The 27658-nt window shown below is 43.1% G+C and overlaps 1 protein-coding gene across 1 annotated transcript; it reads left to right on the forward strand.

The window, feature by feature from the left end:
* The first annotated feature begins 273 nt into the window (after positions 1-273).
* Positions 274-22999, forward strand: etnk1 (ethanolamine kinase 1). Its single transcript, XM_062518741.1, has 8 exons — positions 274-549; positions 3764-4023; positions 6199-6339; positions 9105-9247; positions 12396-12479; positions 13268-13428; positions 18815-18888; positions 19113-22999. The coding sequence occupies exons 1-8, from the start codon at positions 403-405 to the stop codon at positions 19183-19185; spliced, it is 1083 nt and encodes a 360-aa protein (XP_062374725.1). The 5' UTR covers positions 274-402; the 3' UTR covers positions 19186-22999.
* Positions 23000-27658: the final 4659 nt, after the last annotated feature.

The raw sequence follows: 27658 nt of genomic DNA on the forward strand, positions 1-27658 counted from the left end.
TCAATATAGATTCGATTATTGTTGACCTATTTCACTACTCAGACCAATCCTGCTTTTATCCTAGGCCTACTGACACGATTAATAAAGAGGTTCTATTTCCATCCAAGCATAGACTACGTAGAAATGATGCGTGGTCATACGTTGGTCATTGAGATAGAGCCATTGGACAGACCGCTCACTGCAGAAGAGAAGACTGGCGCTGTAGGCGGTGAGTCATATTCAACCAGCATGCATTGCGCTCATATTCCCGAGAGCTGTTCGAAGAGAGGCGTGGTCACGTCACGCCGCATCAAGATTGACCTGGTTTAAATCCACACCCAAGCCAGCTTTGCATTCATTGAAAAGTGCATAGCCGACGCATACAGTATCTTCTCGTGAAAATTTTACCCGAACTGTCCGATTATGGCTAACTACATTCATGTACCAGAGGGTGCGCCCGCTGTACCTAAATTAGATGTCACTGTAGACGAACACGATTTCAGAACCGGGGCGTTGAAACTCATCAAGGAGCTGAGACCCAACTGGAAACCGTCAGAGGTCAAAATGAAGGTAATATTAATTACCATTTTTAATACATTCCACCCTGATGTGCAGCCGTTTGGCGATCAATGAAATACGAGGGTCGTCCTTCTGACGATTTGCTAGCTATTTGGCTGCCTGTTACATAAGACAGAAACCAGACTCCCAGGGTTGCGCCTTCACTGCGAAGCGAAGCTGCGTCACCACCAGCGGCTGACAAAGTGGCAAGCGAGCTTACCGCCAAGGTTTCGTTTGTCCGCTTGGTTTCCAAGACCGTTGCTAGCTAGTGAATGTTTCTAACAACCTCACAGCCACCTTGCGTTATTCGAGAAGTCATTGCGCTTGGATAGATAGCCATGATTAACACTGCGTGTTGACAGTTTAATTTAGCGTTTTCCCCCGCTGACAGGGACATGGCTAAATCCAACCTGTATACCCAGCAATGCGTTTGTTGCAAGTTTGTCAGGACCTTCCAAGAAATGTCTTGTGAACTGATTATCAGTGAGGTTTGCTTTGCAACAGTAGGCTACAATGTTTTACGTACAATTGGCAGCTGCAGGTAGAATGGGACACTTTGTAACGTGTGGTAGCTCACACCACACTAGCCTAGCCTGTTTCTTTTTCGAAATTAAGTAGCCTAGGCCTAGGCTATTATGAATGAATTCTGATTTTTCATTGAGCTGTTATTGTCACACAGATGGCCAGTAGCCTATGTTTTTCCTCCAAAATAAAGTCTTCATTTCTGCGTGCAGTAAGTTTTCACATGGAGTTTTAAAATGGGTTTCCAACTAGCCTACAGAACACCACAGTTGTTTCAGGAAATATAGCCTAACTTTTATCAACATCATAACAAGGCGGTGTATGTATGGCAGATGCCACAGAGAGTTACATAATGCAGTCGTATAAAAACAGTCCGTAGGCTACACTGCACCCCACTTTGTTATGGTCCCTGAAAACGTTGTTATGTAAGAGATGGCTTCACAGCAGCAGAAAGCAGGTCCAGTTACTCATGTTTTCCACAAGACAGTTTCACTCTTTTTAACACAATTTACCCAAGTCATTCATGTGCACGGAATCCATAGAGCTCTTTTATTTGTATTTTTTAAAAACACAACACATGTTTACCTAGTCCACTGAAATGTCATGTCATGCAAAGATGTGATATTTGAATGGAGATTAGTGGAAATTTGCATATAGCTTTCAGTGAGGTTTTCTGTTTGTTTATTTATAGCTGAGCCTTAAGGGCAGATCCACAGTCACAATTGTTTCCCTCAAGGGAATACACACACATCTCCCTCGTTCATCTAGGGACAGGTTTGTATACCTATCAACAGAGAAGTGCAGGTCTCACTGATCCTACCAAAATACAGGATATGAGTTGCGACCCAATCCCTGAAAAGTTTTCAATACACTTAGGCTAGGCTACATATAGATTGATAAAGATGCTATGATACACAGTGAGAAGTGAGTGGTCATTTTAAAGTGTTTGATAAAAGGTTGTAATACTATAATCCTAGTGTATAACACATGTGTACACTTCTGTTCCAGTGTTATTGCAAGATGCACAGATGAGTAACCTCCTTGTGTAAACACAGAAGGGGTGTGTTACACTTCAAATAGAGTCGTTTGGACAGTGAGTGGCCAAACTGGTGTTGGATTGTGTGTGTGTGTGGGATAGTGAGTGAGAGGCCAAAAGATTGAGCTGGTGGGTGTGGTAGGGGGTGGGATATGGAAAAACAAAGTGTGTGTGTGTGTGTGTGTGTGTGTGTGGGTGTATGTTTTGTGGATCAGTGGTCAAACTGGTGTTGGAGTGTGTGTGTGTGTGTGTGTGTGTGTGTGTGTGTGTGTGTGAGGCCAAAAGATTGAGTTGGTGGGTGTGGTAGGGGGTGGGGTATGTGTGTGTGTTTTGTGGATCAGTTTATCAGTGATGTTCAAAAAATTGTGTACTCAGCACATGCCGGCTGTCGCAGACAGACTTCCGCCGAAAAATAAAATTCCGGACATTCCCGTCTTTTCCACTGAATCCCTGATAGTGCGCACAATTAGGGGCGGAATGTCAGACCTCTCAGAAATGTGGGTGCTGTTTACAACTGGAAAACAATGAATCATGGTCCATGGGAGGGGGGCAATCACTGTCTGCCCCCTCTTTCTGTCTGGGCCTAATACCTGCAGCTAATACCTCCTCACGTGATCCATGTGGCGGGAAAGGGGACGGGTCATTCCAGGCCCAGACATCAGCCAGACACTGTTTTTCCTGACCACTGCGAATTAAAGGCACACTAGGGTAGTTACTGTTCACTAGGGCCGAGGATAACACAAACGGGTTCCGGAACGTAATTCATTTTGTTTGTATCAATAGCCATTTGCAATTGCAATTTGACAGTTGGCAAGCTATCTACTTAAGGATTAAAAAAAAAAGTAAAGCTTTGCTCATTTGTGTCAAGGGTACGACTTATGCAGGACAGGGCTGGAGAGTGCATTGAAATCAGGTGGTTTGAACAGTTTAATGCTGCAACGACTGGTGTGAAGTTAGGTCATGGTTTGGGAGGTAGCAGGGGGCGGGAGGGAGAGGGGTGTGTCTAACCTCTCCCCCTATGAGGCGGGGATGTGGTGGGCTGTGAATGTCGCCGTCATGGTAATTGGATCAGCGGCGGACTCAGGTGCTGGCGGAGAAGCAGAGGCGTGAGGGAGGGTAGAGGCAGAGGCAGACGCAGTCTTATAGTGTGAGCTCAAGGGGTGCAGCCAAGCTGAGGACCAGCCAAAGGCCTGAGCTGCTCAGTCCACACGTGTGAAAGTACCTGAGTCTCTCTCTCTCTCTCTCTCTCTCTCTCTCTCTCTCTCTCTCTCTCTCTCTCTCTCTCTTTCTCTTTCTCCCTCTGTCTTAATTCAAAGGTGCTTTATTAGCATTAGGGTAGTGTTGCCAAAGCAATGGCAAAGTAACGAAACAAGGGCATTTGAAGAAACGAAGGGTGAGATACAGCAATGTGAGCATGCAGTAATGTGAATACAGAAAGAACAGTAGTACAATTCATAGTCTATGTCTCACTCTTCTATCACCTCTCTCTTTCCCTCTCTCTCTCTTTTGGTTGTCTTTCCTTCCCTCTCTCATCTTATCCCTCTCTCTGCTCCTTCTCTCTCCCTCCCCACTTTCTGTTTCTCTTCCTTCTTTTTCTCTCTTTCCTCTTTCTTTTGTTCCCCTCTTGTCTCACTCAACTCTTTCGCTCTTTCTCTTTTCTCTCTGCAGTCCTTCACTGACGGAATAACCAACAAGCTGATTGGTTGCTACTTGGGCGGGGCGATGAAGGACGTAGTGCTGGTGCGCATCTATGGCAACAAGACGGAGCTGTTTGTGGACCGCGAGAACGAGGTGAAGAGCTTCCGGGTGCTGCAGGCGAACCGCTGCGCTCCGCAGCTCTACTGCACCTTCAACAACGGCCTCTGCTACGAGTTCTTAGAAGGAACCGCACTAGAACCCGAACACATACGCAGTGCAGGGTTATTCCGGTAAGTTCTGGTTATAGTACTTAGGGACACTTAGCAGACCCTTGTATCCAAGGCAACTTGCATCATAGTAACAATAAACAATGATGGTAAACAATGCACTAACATCGTAAGAGCATGCACTCAGGCAAGTGACAATGGCCGGGTTTCCCAGGTTCATTAAAAAGCTCTTAAGTGCTATGAACTTCTTAGGAGCATTATTAGAACGTTCTTAGAGCGCTCCTAAGAAGTTCTTAGCACTTAAGAGCTTCTTAACGAATCTGGGAAACCCGGCCAATGTCAAGTTGCATAGACAAATAAATATAAAAGTGCGTAGAAACGCTCATTTGAATATGGAAATACCAGTTTAAGTCAGTTAAGATTAAACTCATTTGGTGCTTCACTATCATCATTTTAAACCATAAAACACCCTGTCCTGCATGCTATGAGATCTTTTTTTGGGTGGGCGGGGTAGAATATATATTTTTTGTTTCCATCTGGTTATAATATGCACAGTCCCCAGAACATATGCCTAGGGTTATAGGAATGCCTTAAGCGCACACAACACACAAAATATGAGTACACGGACAGCCCACGGTTATAGAGAAGCACATGTCACGGCAAGGTAAATGCTTGAAACCTGTTCAATGACGTTAAGTCAGCTAAAAAATGTGTATGTGAATGTGAGAAGCTGAAGTTAACTGTGTCTTTTAGTTGGCTTTACATTTTGCACTCTGGAGAGGGCCCATGCTATGGAGGTTTGCATTCGTATTTCAAAAGTGAACCTGCAGCAGATAATAAGACCTTTCACCAATTATGGATTTCACTCAGCCCAGCCTCCAAAAGTCCCATCACTGAAAGGGGAAGGACAGTTACTTGACAAAACTTCCAGAAGTTTCTCAGGGATGTGATTGTGACTAACCAACTAGACCACAGGAGAATGGTCAGAAACCCTGGAGGAATGTTTCTTTTGACAACAGTGTATCATGTGTCAGATTTCTCAGCGATGCTTATCCATGTTGCACGTACATATGCACAGACTCGCACACACACAAACACACTCTCACACACGCACACACAAACACAAATGTGTAGCCATGTTCAAACACTCATGGTTCAAAAGACACATAGTACTGAAGAACGCACACCAACTGCCAACTACCAACTAATACAAGTCACATAGATCTCTAGTTATTCAAAACATAGGCACCATCAAAGACAGACCCCCCACACACTCTCTCTCTCTCTCCTTCTTTCACACACACCCATACACATACACGCACAAACACACACACATACAAGCACACACTGTATTTTCCCTTGATTGACACCACCAAACACCAGACAGTCCAACCATTGTCTCCTCAGATTACAGTTTCAACTAACCAGTTGCCTCCCATTCAGATACACACACACATACACACACACACACACACACACACACACACACACACACACACACACACACACACACACACACACACACACACACATTCTTGCCATGTCATTTCCTTTGTGTGTAGTTGCCAGTGCACACTGCACAGGGTGTCATTCATAACCTCCTGACTCTCACTACTATCTTATGTCCAGTTCAGAGCACCCCCCCCCCCCCCCACCCCTTTACACAATGCTTCTATATTTACATTTGCTTAGTAAAACCCTGTTCATTAGTCAATTGAGCTAATTTGAGAGGATTAACTTGGCTCTTTATCTCCTTAAGCCTAAGACACTAGAACATTCTCTTGAGTATTCAACCGGCTTTGGGCTTGTGGGCAGTGAAACTTCCTGGCAAGCAGTTTGAGAAAAGCTGGAAGAATGCATGTTATGCTGGTAATAACCAATCAAGCAATATGTGATTGGCAGAGAGCCTGAATGAAGGAAAGAAGGAAGGAGGGAACAAGACTGATGTTTGCTGGATAAGATGTACAGCTGGATTAGTCAGTCATACTTCCATATTACTGTTATTGCGTGATGAAGTGTAATGATTAGCCATAATGCTTGATGATAGCGGCAACAAGTTGTCACGCAGCGCTTACAAACTCCTTCTGCCTCAACCACTGCCAGAATTAAGTTTCAAGTGCCTCTCAGTGGAAAAAAGTACCAAATATATATTTTAGATTGATTTGAGTGGTTAAAATGATAAGTTTATGTAGTGCTCTAGAGTGTTTAATGTATCCTATGTCCCTGTGTCCTTTTTAGGCTAATAGCACGGCAGCTAGCGAAGTACCACGCCATCCATGCACACAATGGCTGGGTCCCGCAGTCTGACCTCTGGCTCAAGATGGGCAAGTACTTCTCCCTGGTGCCCACTCACTTCCAGGACCCAGTCCAGAACCTTAGGTACGTACGGGGAGGGAGATGGGCCGAGGGTAGAGCTCATTCTTTTTCTGTCTGTCTCCCTTTGTTGTTGTTTTTTTGTGTCTTGCTTTTTTATCCTTCTCATCTTTTTTTGCCAATATTCTTACTTTCAGATTTTTTTTTTAAACTGAGTCTTTCTTTTTTTTGTATTTTATTTCTCTTCATGTCTGTCATGTAAGTTTTTTTATCTTTATTTTTTTGTTTATTTCCAGTCTTTTCTTTATTTGTTGTCCTTCTTTCTTGTGTATTGTGCCACTGCATTTATGTAAACAAACAGTGACACGTCAAAATAATCTGATGATGATGCTATCTGTCTTTGGGCACAGACACAGTAGTTATATTCAGCTGCACAAACAGCCTCTTGAATAATAGGAAGTATAGCTCACACTGAGGTCCCTATTGGGGAAGCAGCAGTTCAAAACATTATCTCGTGATACCATTTCTTACCATATCTTGTGATGGCTCAGTTTGGGGAGTCAGTTTATGCCAAGATACCACATAATAATCCCATAAAGTGTAGTTTCTCCTCTTCACTAAGAAACATACAGTATGTAACAAACTAGCTGTGTAGCTACTAGTTGTTTAATTACCTGTGTGTGTGTGTGTGTGTGTGTGTGTGTGTGTGTGTGTGTGTGTGTGTGTGTGTGTGTGTGCCTGTATTTGTGTGTGTTTGACTGGTCGCTTTCTGTGTTCGTGGCAGTTTCAGCAGAAATGACACCTGTCTAGTTGCGTGATTGGGAGTGGGAGTGGAGGCCCCTTTAGCCACAGGCAAAAGAAAGGGAGCATAGCTACTGAAGCATTCTAGCATCAGGACGTTATTCTGGTCAGTCAGGTGTTTGCCTTATCTGTAAGTGGTGTTCAAGTGTTCCTCATAGAGGGGCCTCGGGCCTCCCTGAGTTGATTGCATAACCTCTGTTCTTGCGGTTTTGCCCCAAACTGACTTTAGCATTTGCCTGTAGGAAAATACCACACATTCCTGTTCACTCGACCAGATGCTTCAACCATAACCTGGAATGTGTAGAGTGCTTGACTGAGGCAACTCTGTACCTTAATCCATTATTTAGCAGGTACTTAAAGTGGCCATGTGTAGGACGTTTAGATTAAATCACTCAGAAATGACCTAGAAGTAGCAACAGAGCGTGAAGAAGTTACATCATATAAACAAAACGCTCTGTGTTGCCCAGATCAAGTCCAGGTTCATTGTCATGTAAGTCAAGTCAAGTCAAGTCAAGTCAGGGGTCGGGGTTGGGGGTGTGGTGGTGTGTGTGTTTGGGGAATATGGTGTAACGGTGTGTGTGTGTGTGTGTGTGTGTGTGTGTGTGAGTGAGAGGGGGTATGATGTAACAGTGTAGGACTCCTACTCATAGTCTGTTTAAAGGCTGAAGCATGGTAGGAATCCTACTCGTAGTCTGTTTAAAGGCTGAAGCATGTTAATCATGGAGTGACTCCTACCTGCCACAACAACATTACATAGTGCATAGTACTACATTACATAGTACATACTAGTACACGATACCAGACTCTCTGGGCGTACGCCAGCAATGTTCGAGAGACTGCACTCTCCATAATGTAAGACCGAGTAGCAGCAAAGTGAGTTTGGAGCAGGTCTTTTAAGCTAATATAACTACATTGTGTTGATTTAATGACTTTAATGCTCTACAATAAGATTGTAGTGAAAGAACTACTTGAAGAAACATTTAAAATATGTAAATCAGAAGTGTAAAGCCCAATGCCAGTGACTGCAACTGTAATGGCAGTTTTTTTTTTTTTTGCCGAGGCCATTATTCAATAAATAATATCAGACCTCTGCACATCAGAATGGCCTCCTCAATTCAGTGGAATGTTCTGCAGCATTCTGAGAAGGTGCGCGATAAATCAAACGAATGACTCTGGCCTGGAACAAGATTGTGCAAGAGTCGCGCACACTCAGCACACGGGCCATTTCCTTGTGCGTGTGATTTTGGCCCGAGCAGCGGCGTTGTCCTCAGACACCCTGGCCTGTTCCGGCCCTCAAAATATGTTTATACTGAGCCCCGCACAGAAGGGCTGCCAGATTAAACTACCAGTTGCTGAAAAAACATAAGAGGCTGGTGGTGAACTTGTGGGCCACAGTCACCACACTAACACATTCCAGTGCAGGGTCATGCCAAGGTCGCTTTCCAGAATGCCTCATACGTGTCAATATAATAGTGTCCAGTACACGGATCTGGCCAAATGTGTGTGTCCTGGAGGAGCAGCACTGACCACAGCACATAACGAAAAATGGCCAGAATGAGAGGTGGAGGTGAAGGATGAATGATGCCATCAGCTGATGGCTGGACGGTTGGCAGGACTTTGTGTAGAATGTGGGTTATCGCCTGTGACTATTGCTGTCATTGCTGTAATTATGAAAATGAATAACAAGCACAATGTCATGATAATGTCATGATAATCATCCAAATGGGCCTTGACCAGGCTCAGAGTCCAGGTGGTAAATCATGATTTCACAGGACGTGTGTGTGTGTGTGTGTGTGTGTGTGTGTGTGTGTGTTTGCGTGTGAATTTGGGGTTGCTTAATGGCGCCAACATTATTTGGAATTACCAAGAATCTTGCTTTGGATCTCATTTTAAAAATCGTAATCATTAATCCTGACTTGTTAATAATGTGTGCACGTGTGTTCGTGTGTGTGCATGTGTCTGTGTGTGTGTGTCCGTGTGTGTGTGTGTGTGTGTGTGTGTATGTGTGTGTTTGTGTGTGTGTGCTCCAGGTTGAGCCGTGAGGTACCGAGCGCCCGCTGCCTGCAGGAGGAGATGCTGTGGCTGAAGCAGAGTCTCTCTGGGCTGGGCTCCCCCGTGGTCCTCTGTCACAACGACCTGCTCTGTAAGAACATCATCTACAACCAGACAGGAGGTGAGAACCCCACCCCTTCCCCCTTCCGTCACGCCCAGTCTCCCTCCCCACCCCCCACTCCCACTCCAATACCCCCTCAAGGGAGACCCCAGTCTCTCTCGACCCCACCCGCCCCAAAAACCCCTTCCACTGCTCTCCCCGTGCCTGTGTACCTGGCCTCTCAGGTAGGCTTGGCTTCTTATGAGTTTTCCAGCCAATCACAGCTTGAGTTTGAACAGCCTCCTCCCTGTCCAGCCAATCACAGGGCCTCCCTTAAGAGGGAGGGTTTCCTAGTGTTTTTGGGGAAGGCTGCACTGTGTGGGGGAATGTTGAATACAGTCACTGCTACATGTAGTAGAATGCAGAAGGGTTTGTGTGTATGTTTGCACACAAGTGTGTGTGTGTGTGTGTGTTTGTTTTCATGGTGATGCTTTCATATATATTTTTTATTTTGACTTTTTTCACTTGATGTTTTTTTTTTGTTGGGAATGCTTTCATTAGTACTCATTAACACAAGCCGCCGGATGATGTTGGTATGTGAGGTTGGACAAAAAGACATAGAGGGTCTGCACCAGAGACCCCAGTCTAGGAGGGGGGCAAGGGTACATTTATGGGGGGTGGGGGCAAAAGGTGTGGGAATTGGGTTGGGTTGGGTGGGGTGGGGGGGGGGGTGGTCAATCTCACAGATCCTTGATTCTCTTTCCTAGGGGGTGTGTCAGCAGCCCAGGCCTGGGGGAGCACACACACGGGGACCCCCGCTCATCGTTTTGTGCCCCCCCCCCTCCCCCCGCCCCCCGCCACTCAAAATCCACAGCAGAAGTGCACAATGTAGAACACTGACACCACAGCATGCAGAACATCACAACTAAGACAAACACGGTCCTGGCCTCAGGAGACCTGTAACCTAGAAATCACAAGAGCAAAAGAGCCAGAGACAGAAAGAGAGAGAAAAAGTGAGTGAGAAAGAGAGAAAGAGAGAGAGAGAGAGAGCTACTTCCTCTGCAAAATATTTGAGCCCACAAAGCTTCTTCAGTCAGAGAGAAAAAGAGGGAGGTGCTTCAGTCAGTCTGTTCTTTTTCTTCTTCTTTTTTAACTGGAAGAGTAAGAAAAAAAAGCATCTGAAAAGCCTTTCTCCAACTGGCTAAGGAATGTCAACATGGCAGGCAACAGCAGCAGCCTTGCTGATTCGGAGACCCAGTCCTCTTCCCCATCACTATCAGCTCGAATTACAGGCCCCATATACACGCAGTCAAAACAAACCGAAAGCAATGTGCGCCGAGGGGGCAGCATGTAAACAAAGTTTTCAGAGAGAGAAGGCGAGAACGAAAGTTAAAATCCTCTCACCACTGGCGATGCACAGGAAACCACCAAGAGTTCTATTTGCATAGTGGCAGCCGTGACGTCCTCTGATTGGGTGCCGCAGCCGGCCAATGGGGTAGCCCGGTTTCAGTAGGTGTGCGAATACAGGAGGTGGAGAAGAGAGAGAGTGAAAAACAAAACGGAGAATTGTTACGGTGGCCATGAATGTAGAGGTGGATGGAGAGGAGGAGGTGGAGTGGACAGGGCTGGGCTTGGGTTGACGGGGAGTTGGGGGTATGGTGGTGGTGGTGGTGGGAGGGGGGTATGTACAGTGAAGGCTGTGTGTGTTCTGTGACAGATGTAAGTGTGTTGCCCCCAAAACGGTCTCCTCCGTCTGCTGCACGGGGGGCATAGCCACTGGCCGGAGGTGTTCAGTGGCGTTCCGCTAGGACCACTCTACGCCCGGTAACAACCTCACGTGTCTCTCTCTGCTGACCCAAACACCCTCTTAACCACACACACACACACACACACACTCATACACACATGTTTACTGTTAAGCCATAAAAATCTTCACCTATTCACCAACACACCAAAGAATGCACTGGGAAAGTACGACATATACATTAAATCACAAGTGTTTGTTAGTTGGGTAATTATGATGAGGAAATCAGTACTTGAAATCTGGCCATAAGTGGACACTTAATGCAGGTGACAAGAGTAAGGCTTTGTATTGTGACATCATCTCTGGCAACATCTCAGGAATGCACTCGTGATCTGCTTTGCACTGTGAGCTGCTCACCTATAGAGGGCACTGTTGCCCACAAGTCTTTTTTTTCTCTTGTTCTGCATGGCATTTTTGTTCATTAATAGAATCGCCTCATCGTTCAGCTTTTGCTATGTTGCCCTCTCCTGTCTTGTGTCTGAGGTGTCTCTCATGTCAACAGTAGAAGGACTACCTCATTTCAACGCTCTAGCTGTTGTGTTTAGAGATGACGTTTTCTTCTTCTTCCCTCTTCTGCTGTTACCACCGTTGTTGACGTGTGTGTGTGTGTGTGTGTGTGTGTGTGTGTGTGTGTGTGTGTGTGTGTGTGTGTGTGTGTGTGTGTGTGTGTGTGTGTGTGTGTGTGTGTGTGTGTGTGTGTGTGTGTGAGAGAGAGAGACTGTGGTGTGCTGTCTGTGGCCATAGAATGCTCTTTTGGAAAAGTTGGCCAACTTGCAATATCTCCTTCAACCTTTTAAGTCAGCCTCTCTCTCTACTTTCTCCCATGACCAACTTATGATAATAGCTGTTACAGTCCTTCAGCCCCTTGTTGCTTAGATACAGTAAACATGCCCTCTCCAACAGTCCAACAGTTCTCCAACTTTTTCCAGAAAGACCCCTTCTGGCCAAACCTAGCATGACTGCAGCCGTCCATGCCAGCAAGTTTCTGCTCGTCTGTTTTTCTATCTGTCTGTGTGTGTTTGTGAAGCTGTGTGTCTGAAATGACACTCTAACCGCATCTGCCTCCTGTATTCAGCATGTTCGCACCGTGTCTGTGTGTGTGTGTGTGTGTGTGTGTGTGCGTGTGTGTGCATGTGCGTGTGTACACATGTGTATGGGTGTGAACTTTGCATATGAAATGCCACTCTAACGTTGGCACCTGCCTCCTCTTTCCAGCATGCAAACCCTTACTCCGTCCTCACCAGACAAAAGAAAAAGGTCTCCTCTCACTCACCAACATGGAGGTCACCCTGCCTCCGGTCCCTGTATTTAGCTGACATGATTGCTAGAGCTCTCCGATATACAGTACCACATGCCAAAGGCAGAGCCAATGTGTGCCTGAGACTCCAGGGCCCCTCTTTCTAAACACTCTGCCTCTTTTCACAGGCAATGTCAAGTTCATTGACTACGAGTACGCAGGCTACAACTACCAGGCCTACGACATCGGAAATCACTTCAACGAATTTGCAGGTAGTGCACCTTCTAAAGATATAACAAGTGATAGCTAATAGATTAACCATGACACAACACATATAAGTGCATACAAGTTTGATGATAACTGAATAGCTGTGATATAACAAGTTGTTATATAGACATACAAGATAATACTAATAAAATAATCTAATGTTGATACATATTCAAATCTGGGCTACAAATTAAAAATAAGTGTTGAAAAGTAACACTGAAATGCACTTAACCCTGACATCAACACGGACACACAGATTAAATGAAATGTATTCATATGTGTTAGTGTATACATTATATGCATAACCTGTCTATTGTAGAACAAATATATATATATATATATATATATATATATATATATATATATATTTGTGACTACACTATCAAAAGTCTTCAAAACAAACAAAAAAAAATACATTTTTAGTGTGGCTAAGCCCCCAAGTCTCCAACCCTGCTGTTTATACATTGTTCATATTTCATAGCCATAGTTATTCTGCTCTTATAAGGTGACTGCTAATACACTGCACATATTCATATTAAATTTATATTACTCTAAACCACCTTCTGTAAACCAACTGTATACTACTGTCTACACTGCACTATATTTCCTGTCTATGCACCACATATCTACTGTATACTTGTATATCACATTGCACTTTCTGCTTTTTTCGCACTTCTGGTTAGACGCAAACTGCATTTCGTTGTCTTTGTACTACACTGCACAATGACAATAAAGTCTAATCTAATCTAATGTAATCTAATCTAAATGGGTGGGTTTCCTGTGTGATTGACAGGTCTGAGTGACGTGGACTACAGCCTGTATCCTGGGCGATGCCTGCAGCTGCAGTGGCTCCGAGCCTACCTGGAGGCCTACAAGGAGCACAAGGGTCAGGACGGCCTTGTGACCGACACCGAAGTGGAGGTGCTTTACGTGCAGGTCAACCGTTTCGCTCTGGTGAGTACACACAATATGACACACTCCATGACCCCAACCTTTGACCCTCCGCCTCCAGCCACCACACACACACACACACACACACACACACACACACACACACACACACACACACACACTCTCTCTAATCTATTCATACAACCCACAGATGAAAGGCTTTTCACTCTGCTTGAGACTACTAATTGGTCAATTTACTATCAGAATACAATGAATAATGTATTGGTGATTCCTTTATGAATTATTGTTACAGTAGCCATGCTAAATGCAACAAACTGTGAAAAGACAGCTTTTAAAAAAAAGATAAATTCCTTAGTGACCAAATTATGACCTCCGTCTAACTTGTTAGCACAGTCAATGGTTTACATCAACCGCTAAATAGTATCATACCAACTATAACTGTATTGTGACAATGTACATACCGCATTCATCTAATTCCATATTAGAGGGTAGTAGGCCTACCATGTAATGTCACAGAGCTGTCTCTCTCCAAGGGGAAAATCTCTCAGTGAAGGCCAGTGCTACCGTGTTTGTAATGTCCACACAATGTTGAAGCGCCACTTGGCCGCAGCCCCCTCTCCCCCTCTCCTCCCCCCTGTTCTAGCGAGGGGATTAAATGTTTGCTCAGGCAGTCATTTTGAATCACCCTGACCTTTCTAATTGCTTATCCATTTTTTGGGATTAAACATTAGCTTTGAAGTCTGGTTACCACAGTGATGGCTTAACCGAGTGAAACAGGTGGGTGGGGTACTAATGTTGGTGTATGAGGTCACACTTATGCCGCATTCCAGACAACTGGGACGTCCAAAATGTTTGACCTCGTACCAGGAGAATTGCATTGGATAACCAAAGGGCGAGGTCCTACTTGCCAAGTTGGGGCTAATCGATGTACCCCGATTCATGTTCAAAGTATTATGGGGTCTTACCTCAAACAACTGTTTTTTTTTTTTTTTTTAATCTCTGATGGGTTTATATAAGTAAGGAGACTGGACTGCTGACAGTCAAATTGCCTTTTCAAAAATAAAACAAATGTCAACTTCTCACGGACAGCCATGTTTTATTATTTTTCATCATATCTCTGATGTTCGTGAGCTCCAAGTGGGATACATCAGACTTCTTTGTTGTCTGGAATGCGGCATTACGAACTACTTCTAGTACCTTCGTTTTATATATATAAAAAAACTGTTTTTACCAACATTACCAAAGTAATGAAATTACCTTCATGACAAGAGGAAGTATTTCTAACTGATGATTAAGTCAGGGAGTGGGCAGTGGAACCAAGAAAAAGACACACCATATACACAATACAGTGTTGACTACAGCAGTTGGGATCATAACACTAATTTCGAAAAGTCTTTATTCAGACTGTTGCCTTTTATTTTCTCTGTACAATTTGTTGGAACTAGAGATGCACCGATCGACCGGCCGCCGATTGGAATTGGCCGATTTTCACGTGATCGGCCACGACCGGCGACCGGCCGGTCAGTCTGAGACATGCCGATTTTATGCCGGTCAAATGCACTCGCACCAACATCACACTCACACAGCTGAGTTTGCAAAGTTTGATGAAGCTAGGCCAACAGTCAGGGCTGGATAAAGCGCTAATACTGAGTTTTTCTATGCAGCGAACGCTGTGCTTTGCCATATTGCGTGGAATTTACTATACTAAGCTGTCACTTCAGGTTACAGCGCTCATCAAAGCCCGTCCTTGCCGCTAATTGCGTGCCCACAGCTGAACCACAAGCGCTATCAATAAGCAGCGACATAGCCTTTACTCAACTTAAGGCGAGACAGGGCAGGAATAAACATAGTTTTGCTTCGGTTTGCCAACTTATCATGTATTCTTTCACACTACTACAACAACTAAGTCCGATTTACACATTTAGAGGTTTATTTCATTACCTTTTGTCTGATCACGCCTGTATATTTCTTCTAAATTCGCCAAAAGCATTCTAACGTGTCATAAACTAGCCTACCGCGACCGTGATACAAAACATATCATGCGTGGTGTCGTTGGAAAGCTGTGTTTCGATCTCCTGCATGACGTTATGCCATCCAAATATGGACACTTCCTTAGTATCCGCAAGCAATCGCGAAAGTTCAAAGAAGAGTGTGGACTGAGAATGTATGTCATTTGCTGTGTTAATTTCAAGGCTTCTCAAAATTAGTTTTTTTTTTGTTGTCATTTTCCAACATCTCAGCCTATGTAGTTATCTTCAGTTATCAGTAGGCTATTCTGAAGATATTTACAGTTGGATATTGCATATGGATGTGAGAAGAAAGAAAGTGTTCCTAGTGCATTTCTACATGTGTGAAATGAATGTCCCACACTCGGATTACTGCAGCTGAAGAAGACTTGAAGAAGAATCTGTCTATTCACATTTTTCTACCAGCCATTGATAAGTTGATTACATTTCTAACATGTTGTATTAAAGAAAATATAGGCTAGAAAATAACTCTTTGTTTGTGCTGTAAAGTGGTTAGAAGAAATTAAATCGGAATCGGCTAAAATCGGTATCGGCCGGTCAAACTCCATGAAAAATCGGAAATCGGAATCGGCCAAAAAATTGCTATCGGTGCATCTCTAGTTGGAACACAGTTTTTGGCCGTTATCTACAGAAAATCTGAGCTAACAGGAAATTCTTCTAAAACACCATGTCGTTACAACATGCACTATAACTTGTCTGAAAACAGAAATCGTGTCTCTCATCATTAAAGTCAGTGGAACTTATTACGCCTTTCTTTACAAAGTCACCACAAAGGTCACGTGCTGATTTACAGGAAACTCTTAATTGGGTGTACGTGTGTATGTGTTTGTTCTGACACACACGTTGACTGTCTTTCATTCTTCCAAGAATTCCATCTATGCGCTTTCAAGTCTACGAAACGAGATTGGTCCTCCAAACGAGAAAACATCATTAAAAGATGTCATTTTCCTCCTTTAAGCTTTCGTACGTTCAAAATAAATAGACAAAACAGCCTTTCTGTTCAATCAACAGGACTGAGAGGCCAAGCGATTGTTTGGAAACGATTTTTCAATTTTCCCCCTATTTTGTCAACATTCCACGAAGACAGTGCCAGCTAGATTGCCTCAGCCTCATCGAATGCTGCTACGAGAGAATGCGTTTGAGAGAATAGTCAAACTAACCCCCTTCCTTCCGCTTCTCCTCCTCCTCCCCTCCTCCAGCTGAGTTATTTAACCTTGACTACAAAGGACGTGGAGGACTAAATGACTTGGTGGTTAACTCCTTAGTCAAGATCCTCAGTATTGTTCTTCTTTGAAGAGCACCAAGGCCTCTGCCTGTAATTGGAAGTGCAGTTAGTACGCAGGCACGCGCGAGTCCTTCACCAAGTGGGGTTACAACGAAGTGAATAATAGCATTTTTGTTTGCTCATAATTGGAATTTGGAAAAAAAAAAATGTGCCTTTACTTTGTGAAAGGTCAACGTATTTAAAAACGTTTATTTATTTTTATTTTTGTGAGGTTGGTGGTTTGAGCTTAGGGGTCACACTGCAGTGCTTCTGACATGGCTGGTTGGATAGTGCACACAATTTTATTTGAGAGCTCACAATGCTTCAGCTGTTTGGGAACGCGGTGGGGTTTTGTTGATAAAACACGTGCCCTGGCCTTTAGGGCCCGTTTCAGGAAGTTGAGTTCTCTGGCACGCGGAATTTGCCTGTGGTTCCACAACAAAGGAAAAGGCAGAGAGTGCGAGAGGAGAGAGAAAAAGTCATATGAGAAGCTGCCTGGTCATCGTTATTTAATACGAAATGCCCCAAAGGGGAAACGAGAAGTGGAGAGTGTTTTGCTGTCTTCTAATGATTCCGACCTGACATTTGCCATATCTGTGGGTGCAAAGGATTCTGGGTCTTTTATGAAACATGTGCCACATTCTACAAGTATCAGGGCTTTCAAAAGCTAGTGACACCCAACCTACGCAAACAGCAAACCTGGCAGGTCTGTCTGGTAAAACAAACAAAGCTCAGTACTCAAGGCAAAGGCAAAATACTCTCTCTTTTTCTCTCTTCTCTTCTCACTTTCTCTCTCTCTCTCTCTCCTCTTACTCTCCTCTCACTCTTTTCACTGCAAGAATTGTTTGCAGTGTGCCAATCGATTTTTAAGATGTTTTTTTCCCCTCCAAAACTCAACTAGCAGGGCCTGATTTGATGTTTTTCCATCAATTTAGATTGACTTGCACGTAGGCTCCAGAATTCATTCCCATAAAGGGTGATTGATTCTATCACTGACATATTTTTAGCCAAGTTCAATTATTTTATATGGCAAGTAATTCGCTGCATACCTTGTCGCTTGGAACATTCAGCACTGTAGTGAATGAACTAACTGATTGAACAATTGATTCTAAGGGTTAGGTAGGGATAATATGGTGTGTCTTCAATGTCATTTTGTCCTTGATCCTATAAAGATCAAGATTGCAGTTTTGTCGATGTTAAGAGCCAGAATCTAGGTCTTTGAGTGTGACTATTTTAATCGAATCTGGACTCTTTCCTGAGTTGGTAAAATAACTATGTATTAAGTAAGTAAGTAGGAATTTGACCTCAAGTAGAGTGACTCCATATAGGTACCGTAAGGACTCTTTGTAGTATTCTAAAGAAGACTTTACTATTAGACATAAAAGTACTGTGCTTGTTATATTCTCAGAAATGTCATGTTTCTCTGTACGTCTCCACTTCAGAATTGTAGTCACCATCATCATTGTAGCAGTAGTACCAGAGAGAGAGAGAGTGAGAAGAGAGAAAGGAGAGAGAGAGGGATTGCGCTGAAGACTGAGTGAAGAGTTGACTATGATAGGCCAGAGGATGTGCTTTTGTAAGCTCCCCCAGAAAGACATTAAAGAGGAATTATGCAGGATTGGCGATTTCATCTCTGGTTTCGGTTTCGTTTTTCGTTTTCGCTCGTTTTATGCTTGCATATTTCTCTGCAGAGCTTCCCCGACAGCTTTAGCGTGTATATTTATACATATATAGGCTATATATAAATACATAAATTGCAAGCGTGGTTCTTCTTGTTCCTTACGCGTCTCTGACTTCCAGATGTAAACTGAAGACGATCGCTTATCAGAAAGTTGCAAGGTTGCAATAGCGATGCCGGATAGGGACACTGGGGGCGGGAGGAAATATTACTGTTTTCGATGAAACTGGTCAGTCAAGCAAAACAACGATCTCGGAGCGATTTTATGACTATGAAAAAGTTGCATAGGGTCTCTTTAATATGATGTTTAAGGGAATGTCTCCAGTGCTGTTTCTGATGTGCTATGGACTGTGTGGTGACTCCAGTGCTGTTGTATGGTGGTGCCTAGCATGCCTTGGAGAAGTATGGCTGAGCCTCAGTTCATTGTCTTCCCTCCTGTGTCTCCTCTCTCTTCTGTAGGCGTCCCATTTCTTCTGGGGCCTCTGGGCGCTCATTCAAGCCCAGTACTCCACCATTGACTTTGACTTCCTGGGGTGAGTTCCGAACAACGCCTTAACCATCACTCACTGTATTCTTCTGCATCTAAACTTCGGTTTTATGTTATGTAGTTCAGTACCGTTTTTTCTGGTAATAGTGCTGATCTCTCTCTCTCTCTCTCTCTCTCTCTCTCTCTCTCTCTCTCTCTCTCTCTCTCTCTCTCTCTCTCTCTCTCTCTCTCTCTCTCTTTCTCTCTTTCTCTCCCTCTTGTCCACCTCAGATATGCTGTTCTTCGCTTCAGCCAGTACTTTAAGATGAAGCCAGAAGTGATGGCCCTGAACTTTCCAGAATAAATCCGAAGGCCACTGTGGCCTCTCCCCCAGAGTGCTGCGCCCTCTGAAGAACAGCTCCCCCTAGTGGACACCATGGCCAACTGCATCATAGCCCTACCACTGGTCTCAACACACCTATAACATCACCACTGACAACCCTCTAGATAAAAAAAAGAGAAATGAAAACACAAGAGGCGAGTGGAGGAAGTTAGTGTAAATGTTTACACCATTATAAAGCTTATTTGTCGCACTCCCTCTCGTAGTCACACACTCCAGACATTTCTCAGATTATAAACACACTGTACAGAACCACTAAACTGAACTGACATGCACACACGCACACACACACACACACACACACACACACACACACACACACACACACACACAGTTTAAAGAATTGACCAGTAGGCGCCCCGTTATAAAGGGCACAAAGAGAACCGGCCTGAACCCCCTACAGACCTTACTAACATCTTCGCTTCCGGTTCCGTCACGCCCCAGCGCCTGACACCGAACCAACATCGAATACGCTCTCACTGGACCACGAAACTCAGCCAAGCCAACTGGACCAACTGGACTCCCTCTCCCCCCCCCCCCCCCCCCCCCACCCTCTCTGAAACAGCTACACCTGTTTCTCACTTCGTTTGGCCTTTTCTAACCCTATGTACTTCTACACTGATGAGTTATAGATGATGTATAACAAGACTTTTGGGGTTTGGGCCAATGACCACTAGTTTTGTGAGTTTTGTGAACAAACTCCACCTTAGTTCTGTATGTTTACACGCGTCCGTGAGAAGGGATTGGCGTCCAGCAAGCAGCTATCTGTTAGCGGCGTGAGTGCTAGCGATGTTAACGTGTGTTACCGTAAAGTGGAAAGGGCAGATACAGCTGCAGTGGCCTACACGTCTGCGTTCACAGAAAGACAAGGAGATTGTGGGACGCTATGGTTGTCTGTTACTGCGGTGATGGGATATGTGTCATTTGTTTTCGATTGTTTGTTGTTTTTTTTGTTTTGTCTTACTGTGCTGTATATGTTTAAATGCAGTCAAGGTGTCGTGCATTCATTAGAGACCAATGGCTTGCAGAAGATAATATTTCTGTTTTTATTTCACTTTCTTTGAGAAGGGTCTTTTTGTCATTTCTTATTGATGTCAAGGACCTGGCGAGTCACTGTGATTCTCAGAAACTAAACGGTTTTGGGTTTTGTAGTTTTTTTTTGGTCACATTTCTCATCTTTCCCACCCTCCTCTTTTCTTTTCGGCTGCTTTCTTGTTTTCACGGTGCTGAGGTGAAGAGTTAAGGCGATGGTACCAGTGGAAACATTTTGAACAGTGTTACTGGCCAGTCACATGACCGGATCCTGGTGTTCTGATTGGACGGCAGACACAAGCTGCCCTACTGACAATTAAGGATCCTCAGATTGAAAAAAGAACAAAAGAGTTGTTTCCCCAAATCAAAGGGAAAGTCCAGAAACAATCTGACCCAGAAACCCTGCCAAAGTGTTGCCCTGTGTACTGTACTGTTGCACTGTACTTTTACAGAGAGAAAAGCTCCCTCTTAGAAGTTAGTTAAACTTAGTCTGTGTCCTCATGGCAGTCCGAGTCTGGCCCAGGTTTGGCTCCGATCCGGCCCAGTTCTCGTTCTGATCTGGGCTAGGTTCGGTCCAGTGGTCACCGCCATGAGGACCAGGAAACCTACACCAAAGTGCTGAACTGTTTTTGCTTGTACATACTGCACATTGTATTTTTCCACTTAGAATTAACAATGTATATTGACTTTTTAAAGTGATGACGTGGACGAGACAGTTTGTTTTATACCTATTTAAATGAAACTGTGTGTTGAGAGGACTTTTGCAAGTGTGTAGGCGTGTGTCTGGTGCGATGTTTTAGGTTTTACTCGTCTGTACTGGATGTTGTGTACAGTTTGGTGGCCTTATTGAAAAGACCGTTGTTCCTTTTTAATGCCCAACAAGATTTGCAGTTCGGTAGACGCTATGGTCGTTATGGTGACTGGAGGAAGGGTGGCACATCTCACTGTGTGGTCTGGTGGTGAGAGATATTATGAACACGTCAGAAAGTGTTTTTTGACCCTCACCCCGACCCTTACTGGGCACAATAACATCACAGTGCCCAAGGCACAAGTGGCACCCCATGACTCCGGTGTGATGTCATATGTGACATGATGCCGTAACGACCAGGTAGTTTTTTTTAGAGAATGCACTTTGAAGTTGATGACTGTGATCACACACAAGCACACACACACGGGTACACACACGAGTGTCTCTCTCTGTGTGTGTTTGTATGTGTACGTGTGAGTGTGTGTGTGTGTGTGTGTGTGATGGGGAAGTGAATGCTCTAATGAGTATCTAACCATTCACCTCTCTTGCTTCTCATGTTTGTACTGGAGAATCTTTGTACTTCTCTGTGTTTTATGTTTTCTTCCCTTGTTTCTGTTCTGGACCTAGAAAGAGATTCATGACTAATGCCTCAGAAGAAGTCCACATTGCGCTTAATCTAACGTCTTCCTTACTGTCTTCTTTTTTCTTCATTTCTTTCTGTATGACGGCGTCTTGTTTTTCTACCGAAGTGAGTGTATGACTTCCATTTGAGCGGTGCTTTGAGAGTTCCAAGCACCTGACTGCTACTAGCCCTGTCCAAACCTCCTCTCTGTAGCAAACATTCCACCTGGAATGTTGAAAGGGCTTGTTTTGTAGTTGTAGCAAAATTTTACTCACACCTCTTCCCCCTTATCTCTCACACTCTTTTAACACACATGCGCACATGCACACAGAGGAATACACGCTTCCTGTCATTTATAATCCTTCTTCATTATATGTTTGGACCATAATATCTGACCCTCATCCATTGCAAAGGCAAACTTGTTCAGCCAAACTTGTGCAAAAGCATCTCTGTAGAGCTTTTCTCTTTGTCAAAAAAAGCCCTAAGAAATGACTCTATGGCATGTGTATAGCTAATATGTGGATATGTACAGAATGGATGATATCTTATTTTGCTTGACTTGTGTTGAATGTGAAAACCTGTAAGAAGTGTACATAGAGAAGTTGAATGCTTTTTTTTTTTTTTTAACCCTTATGTTGTCCTTGGGGTCAATTTGACCCCAAGCAGTGTTTAACATCATAAAATATATGGTTCACTTTTTTTGTTTTGCTTCAAGTTTCATGACTTTTCCTTATTTGAAGGGTACAACAGAGTAAACATGAAATTTGCACAAAAATATGTTTCCAATGTCCTGTAAAAAAAATAGTTACGTTGGTGGTATTGGGGTCAATTTGACCCCATTTTTATGAAACATGATGAAAATGAATATTTGACAAATTATGGATATTATTATTGTAATAGTATGAGAACATGTAGCTATTATCATTATTTCATATACAAGTACATATTACATATAAGTTATTTTGGCAGGTCTGAAAAAGTCCAAAAAGTCAGCCTTTGGGCTGTTGACACTGGATTGGCCATATTGCCAGTCAGGGTTCCAGGGTTCATAAAGGGGTGTGGGGGGGTGGGATTGTTTTGTAGGGCTTTTGATAGTGGTTATTACACTCTTGTTAAGTACCTACCACAAAAAAAAATTGGGTAAAAAAAATAATTTTAATCATTTTTGAGAGTTTTTTGTAGCTGGGGTCAAATTGACCCCAAGGACAACGAACGTCGTAAGATTTTAGGACAACATGAGGGTTAAGACATGCTATAAAGTGAACTAATCGGGAATTTTAAACTAGTGATGAAAAGTAATGGAGACTGTGAAGTATGTATCGTTTGATTTTTCTGTATACAAGTGCTTGGAATGAAAATAAAAAATAACTACCCTATCTTTGCATTGTTCTATTTTCTGTTTCATTTTTCATAAATTAAAAAAATGCAGTGGAAATTGAACTCACTGTCAGCAATTCTTATTAAAGAGATATGGAATGAAAGTACACAATATAGAATTACAAGAAAGTTTCTCTAATCATGTAGACTTTTTCTCTCTCTCACACACACACATACACATACTTGAACACTGATGAACACACACTTCTCTGCATTTCATCCATGCGAGAGGCAAAGTAGAACAATACATGCAAAGAGAATTAGCCGATCATTCTGTATCTCGTTTGTCTTAATGTGTGTGGTGTTTTTTTATTTTTTGGTGGAATGTAATAATTACAACAGCCTTGCAGTTCTCTCAGTCAGTAATTGAATTACACCCCCCCTCCCCTCTCTCTCTCACACACACACCCTCACCCACACCCCCAAGGGTTTGTGTCTTAATTATGAGATTCAATATTGTCTGTCGACGCAATAGCTAATTTTCATTTCACTTAGGGTAACAATTGAATTCTCAGCTTGAAGTCCCAGCTGAAAAGCTCACTGCGCAATGCTGTGCCGAAACTGACCTCCCATACTCAAAAACAGGCTACAACATGGCTTCCAGTGTACTGGGTTGCTCATTAGTGGTTAAGTATTACACCAGTTTGTTCTGCTAACATCACACCTGTTTTGAAGTACGCGCACAGACAATATCGTGTCCTACAGTGTATTGTGGCATGTCATCAGTTCATTAGTAACTGGGTGTTGCTGTTTGACAACATAGATTTACGCACAACGGGGCAATTGCTCTGTCGCTAGTTTGGAGTTTAACACGGTTTTAAACTCGGTGGTGACGCAAGAAGTCACGTGACGACTTAAGCTCCATTGCTGTGTCATAAGCACCTGCGGTTTAACCTGCTGCTGCGTTTTACCTTGATCTCAATTGCTGTGTCTTCAAGGAAATTTCAATCACCCACTAGAGGGCGCATTTAATGCGTGTTAGTCTAATCTCGGAAAGGACATGGTTTAGCGGTAGACTAAACCATAGTTTGCAGGATAGCAAGATAGGTGACAGCTTACGCGTCATAAACCGACACATACACACACTGTTGGCTAGTTTGGACTTATTACACAGTAGGCTACAATAAAGGCTACAAGATAGCAGTTGCTTAAGTTGGCAAATGCCTAACTACAAATAATGGGTAGACTGAGTACAGTTGGGACAGTTTTTGCTTTCCCCATTACCACTTGAAAGTTTGACTGTAAAAAGCCACTGAAAATAACTGTGTTCTTACATGGTATATCTTTGATCTGTGCACTAAAATAAAACCCAAAGTATATATCCGTAAGTTGTTTAGATTTTTCACAATTAACTCATAAACACAAGGTGGTATTTTGTCTCAACCGTACCCTAATATAATTATATTGAGTACAGTTGAGACAGTAGCATGGTACAGTTGAGACGCCCATTCATGATGCTGGAAGGCTGACTAGCCATTCACTGCAAATGTAGCAAACTTTTTAAAATGTGTAATCTGAGTGTTTCTTTTTATTTTAATCTATTTTTTTTTTATCTAAATTGGCATCAGATAGACATAAAGCAGGGACAAATGTTTAAAGATGAAAATATCTTTTTTTTCTTGGTTTTATCATGGCTAATTTTCAAATTATGATGTAATCCTTAAAATCTTCATGTTATAAGATATATTCATTAATAATATATAGTTAAAATATCAAAAACATTCATTTTAATGACATTTGTGTTCTATATTGCCTAAATGCCATCATAATATGCACAAATAAACACCATGCAATCCAATGGGATTTTATCCGGGTACAGTTGAGACAAAGTGTCTCATCTGTACCCTTCTGACCATCTTGCACATTTTTCTAAATAATGCAACAACCTTGCATGAAAGGATGTCATGAAATATGTCAGTTTGTAGAGCACAGAATGACCTTTGCAATGATGTAAGAAAAGTATAACAGTCACATTGGAGTAACAAGATATTCACTGTGGAAGGAACATGGTTAAGTGAAATTCTCACTATGGTAAAAATACTTTTGCCAATATCTTTGGACAGGAGATATGCACAGTGTCCAAATTTCCCATGATTAAAGAGAACACTAACACACATATGTGTAGCAAAAATCATAGATAAGGCTTGGTTTGCAGGCAAGATTTTTAAGATGTCTCAACTGTACACATGACCCAACTGTACTCAGTCTACCCTACAAAGAACCAGTAGGCCTATTCGTAAAATAGCCTAACGCACGGTAGATCGTACCATCAACACTCGATTATGGTCTTTATTTAGGCTACTTAGGCTGCGCAAAGCATTTATTTGAGGCAGACTTCCAGGCAAGAACTTTTGTTACATGCGTTTGTGAGACCAGAGAGACATGCGTTTTGTTAGCGGCACCGGTAGTTTTCAGTTTAGTTTGGGGTTTAATTTACTTTCGGACTGTTTGGTGATGTTGCTAAATGTAGAGACTGATGGGCACTGAAATATTATTATATTTGAAGGTTCACTATTACGTTTCATGTCGTTGAAAGGGATTTCCACCCGCTGTTTGCGGGAGGCGCTTTCATTCATTCAATGACTGAATAGAATATGTAAGGGATAATCAACGACGTGCCGTGCGTTTATAGGAAAATAATGCACGTTCGAAGTGGTAATAAGGACCCGACGCCGCAGGCGGAGGGGACTTTATACTTCGATAAGTGCATCATTTTCCTAGAAACGCACAGGGCGCGTCGTTGATTATCCCTTTCATAGAATAGAATAGAATAGAATAGAATAGAATAGAATAGAATAGAATAGAATAGCCTACTTTTTTCATCCCGTGAGAGAACCAACCAACCAGCGGCGCTCGGGGAGCAGTATGATTTGAAAACGTCTGCCCCTATCCGACACACTAACATGCATTTCACAGGCATTAAAGACAGTTGTGACATTATGTAGCCTACACCGCACAGATGCATTTTGCCTGGCCATGGTGTAGGCCTGTTTAGGCTGACAAAATACGTAGCCTAGTCCCACATGGATTCGTAAAGGCTGGAATGCGCACGGAGCCATGGAATGTGGGTTTAGTGCCCAGCATAATTTGTCCACAGTTGGTCTGAAGTGTGGCGATTAAAAGGCTTATTTTTGCTCCTCCGTGTAATGTTCTATTTAATTCGTGACAATTGATTGATTGACTGATTTAATGTTATAAATAGCATAGCCTACTGGATAAGATTTCAGATTCAGATTTCCACAAAAGTAGCCTAGACTATTTCATGATATATTTCAACATTATTTGCGTTTTATTAAAATGTACTTTACATTTCCAAAGTGTTTTGGCACTTAGAGCGCATTTAGCCACAAGAGTCATAAAAGGTATCCCGTCAAAATCCTGAAATGCGTTAAGACTGATGAATTACGACTGCATCTGCTGGGGTAAAACTCAAAACAGCGTACTTCCGGCTTCCAGGCAGTTTAACCCCAGTAACTAGGAATCAGCTGATCCTGTCTCATTTCTGACACAGCAATCACGTTAAACTTCGTGCGCAGCTGCGTGTTAAACTCCAAAACCTCCGTTTTAAGGAGCACGGTTTTAAATCGTAGCACAGCTAGCACAATGCTAACTGACAGAGCAATTGGCCCATTGTGACTATCTTGAAGTTGTGTTTTCTTCTGTTGGCGATGGCTTTTTTTCAGAATCACAAAGGTTGGTTTGCGATTTTGTGTCTGATGGTAAACAGGCTTGGTTGTTGATTGGCTGCGAAGTCCCCTGCCTATAGCACAAGGAACTTAACACCTCTGCGTGTCTGAAAAAGCAAGTGAGAACACATCCAATAATAAACTGAGACCATTTACTTGTCAGGTATTTGAGAAAATTCCAATCACATGTCTGGAAACATCTGAAATATGGATAGGTGGGCCTAGACATCTGACATATCTCATACTGAACTGTACATCTAATGCCATTGGGCATACACTTATGTCATTGAACCACATTATTTGTCTGATGCCATGGTCCATAGCTGTGCGCGTTATGTTATGCCGACATTTCCGCCAAATATGATGCCATAAGGGGGCGCGCACGCACTATTATTACAACGGTTTTTCCTAAACCGGTGAGACCGTGGGACGAAGCTGACTGTGACAAATGGATTGGCTCTTAGGGCAATGGAGTGTACAGTATCACCGTTATACATACTGACACAGTGCCGCTGGATTACATTGACGATAGTGGTGCCATCTTAAAGGCGAGTAAAAGAAGGCTGAAAGCAGATAACAATGCCGTTAGCAGAGAGAGAGAGGAAGCGGGTCAGAGCGTTCATTTATCTTGATTAAATGTGCCAACCTAATTACTAGCGGAGGAAACAGTAATTAGCACAAGTTTCACCTCGTTAATCACAAAAAGGCTCCTTCACTCTATTTTTATCTGATTAATGGCTGTTTAAAGCGTGGTGGGATATTTATATTTTTGGGTAATTGTACACAGCTTGCAAGCGCTCCACTTTCCGTCTCGCGGTAACCTCATTATGCTTCTCCATTGTTTTGTCGAAAGACTTGTTAGTGCTAATTGTGTATCGCCGCCGTCAAAGAACATCTTTTAAAACATGCGTTGGAGCTGATGACTAACATTATGACCTGAACGTTCCTGCCAGCATCCTCGCTGAGAGGACT

The sequence above is a fragment of the Sardina pilchardus genome, chromosome 17, assembly GCF_963854185.1.
Source record: "Sardina pilchardus chromosome 17, fSarPil1.1, whole genome shotgun sequence".
Taxonomy (NCBI): Eukaryota; Metazoa; Chordata; class Actinopteri; order Clupeiformes; family Clupeidae; genus Sardina; species Sardina pilchardus.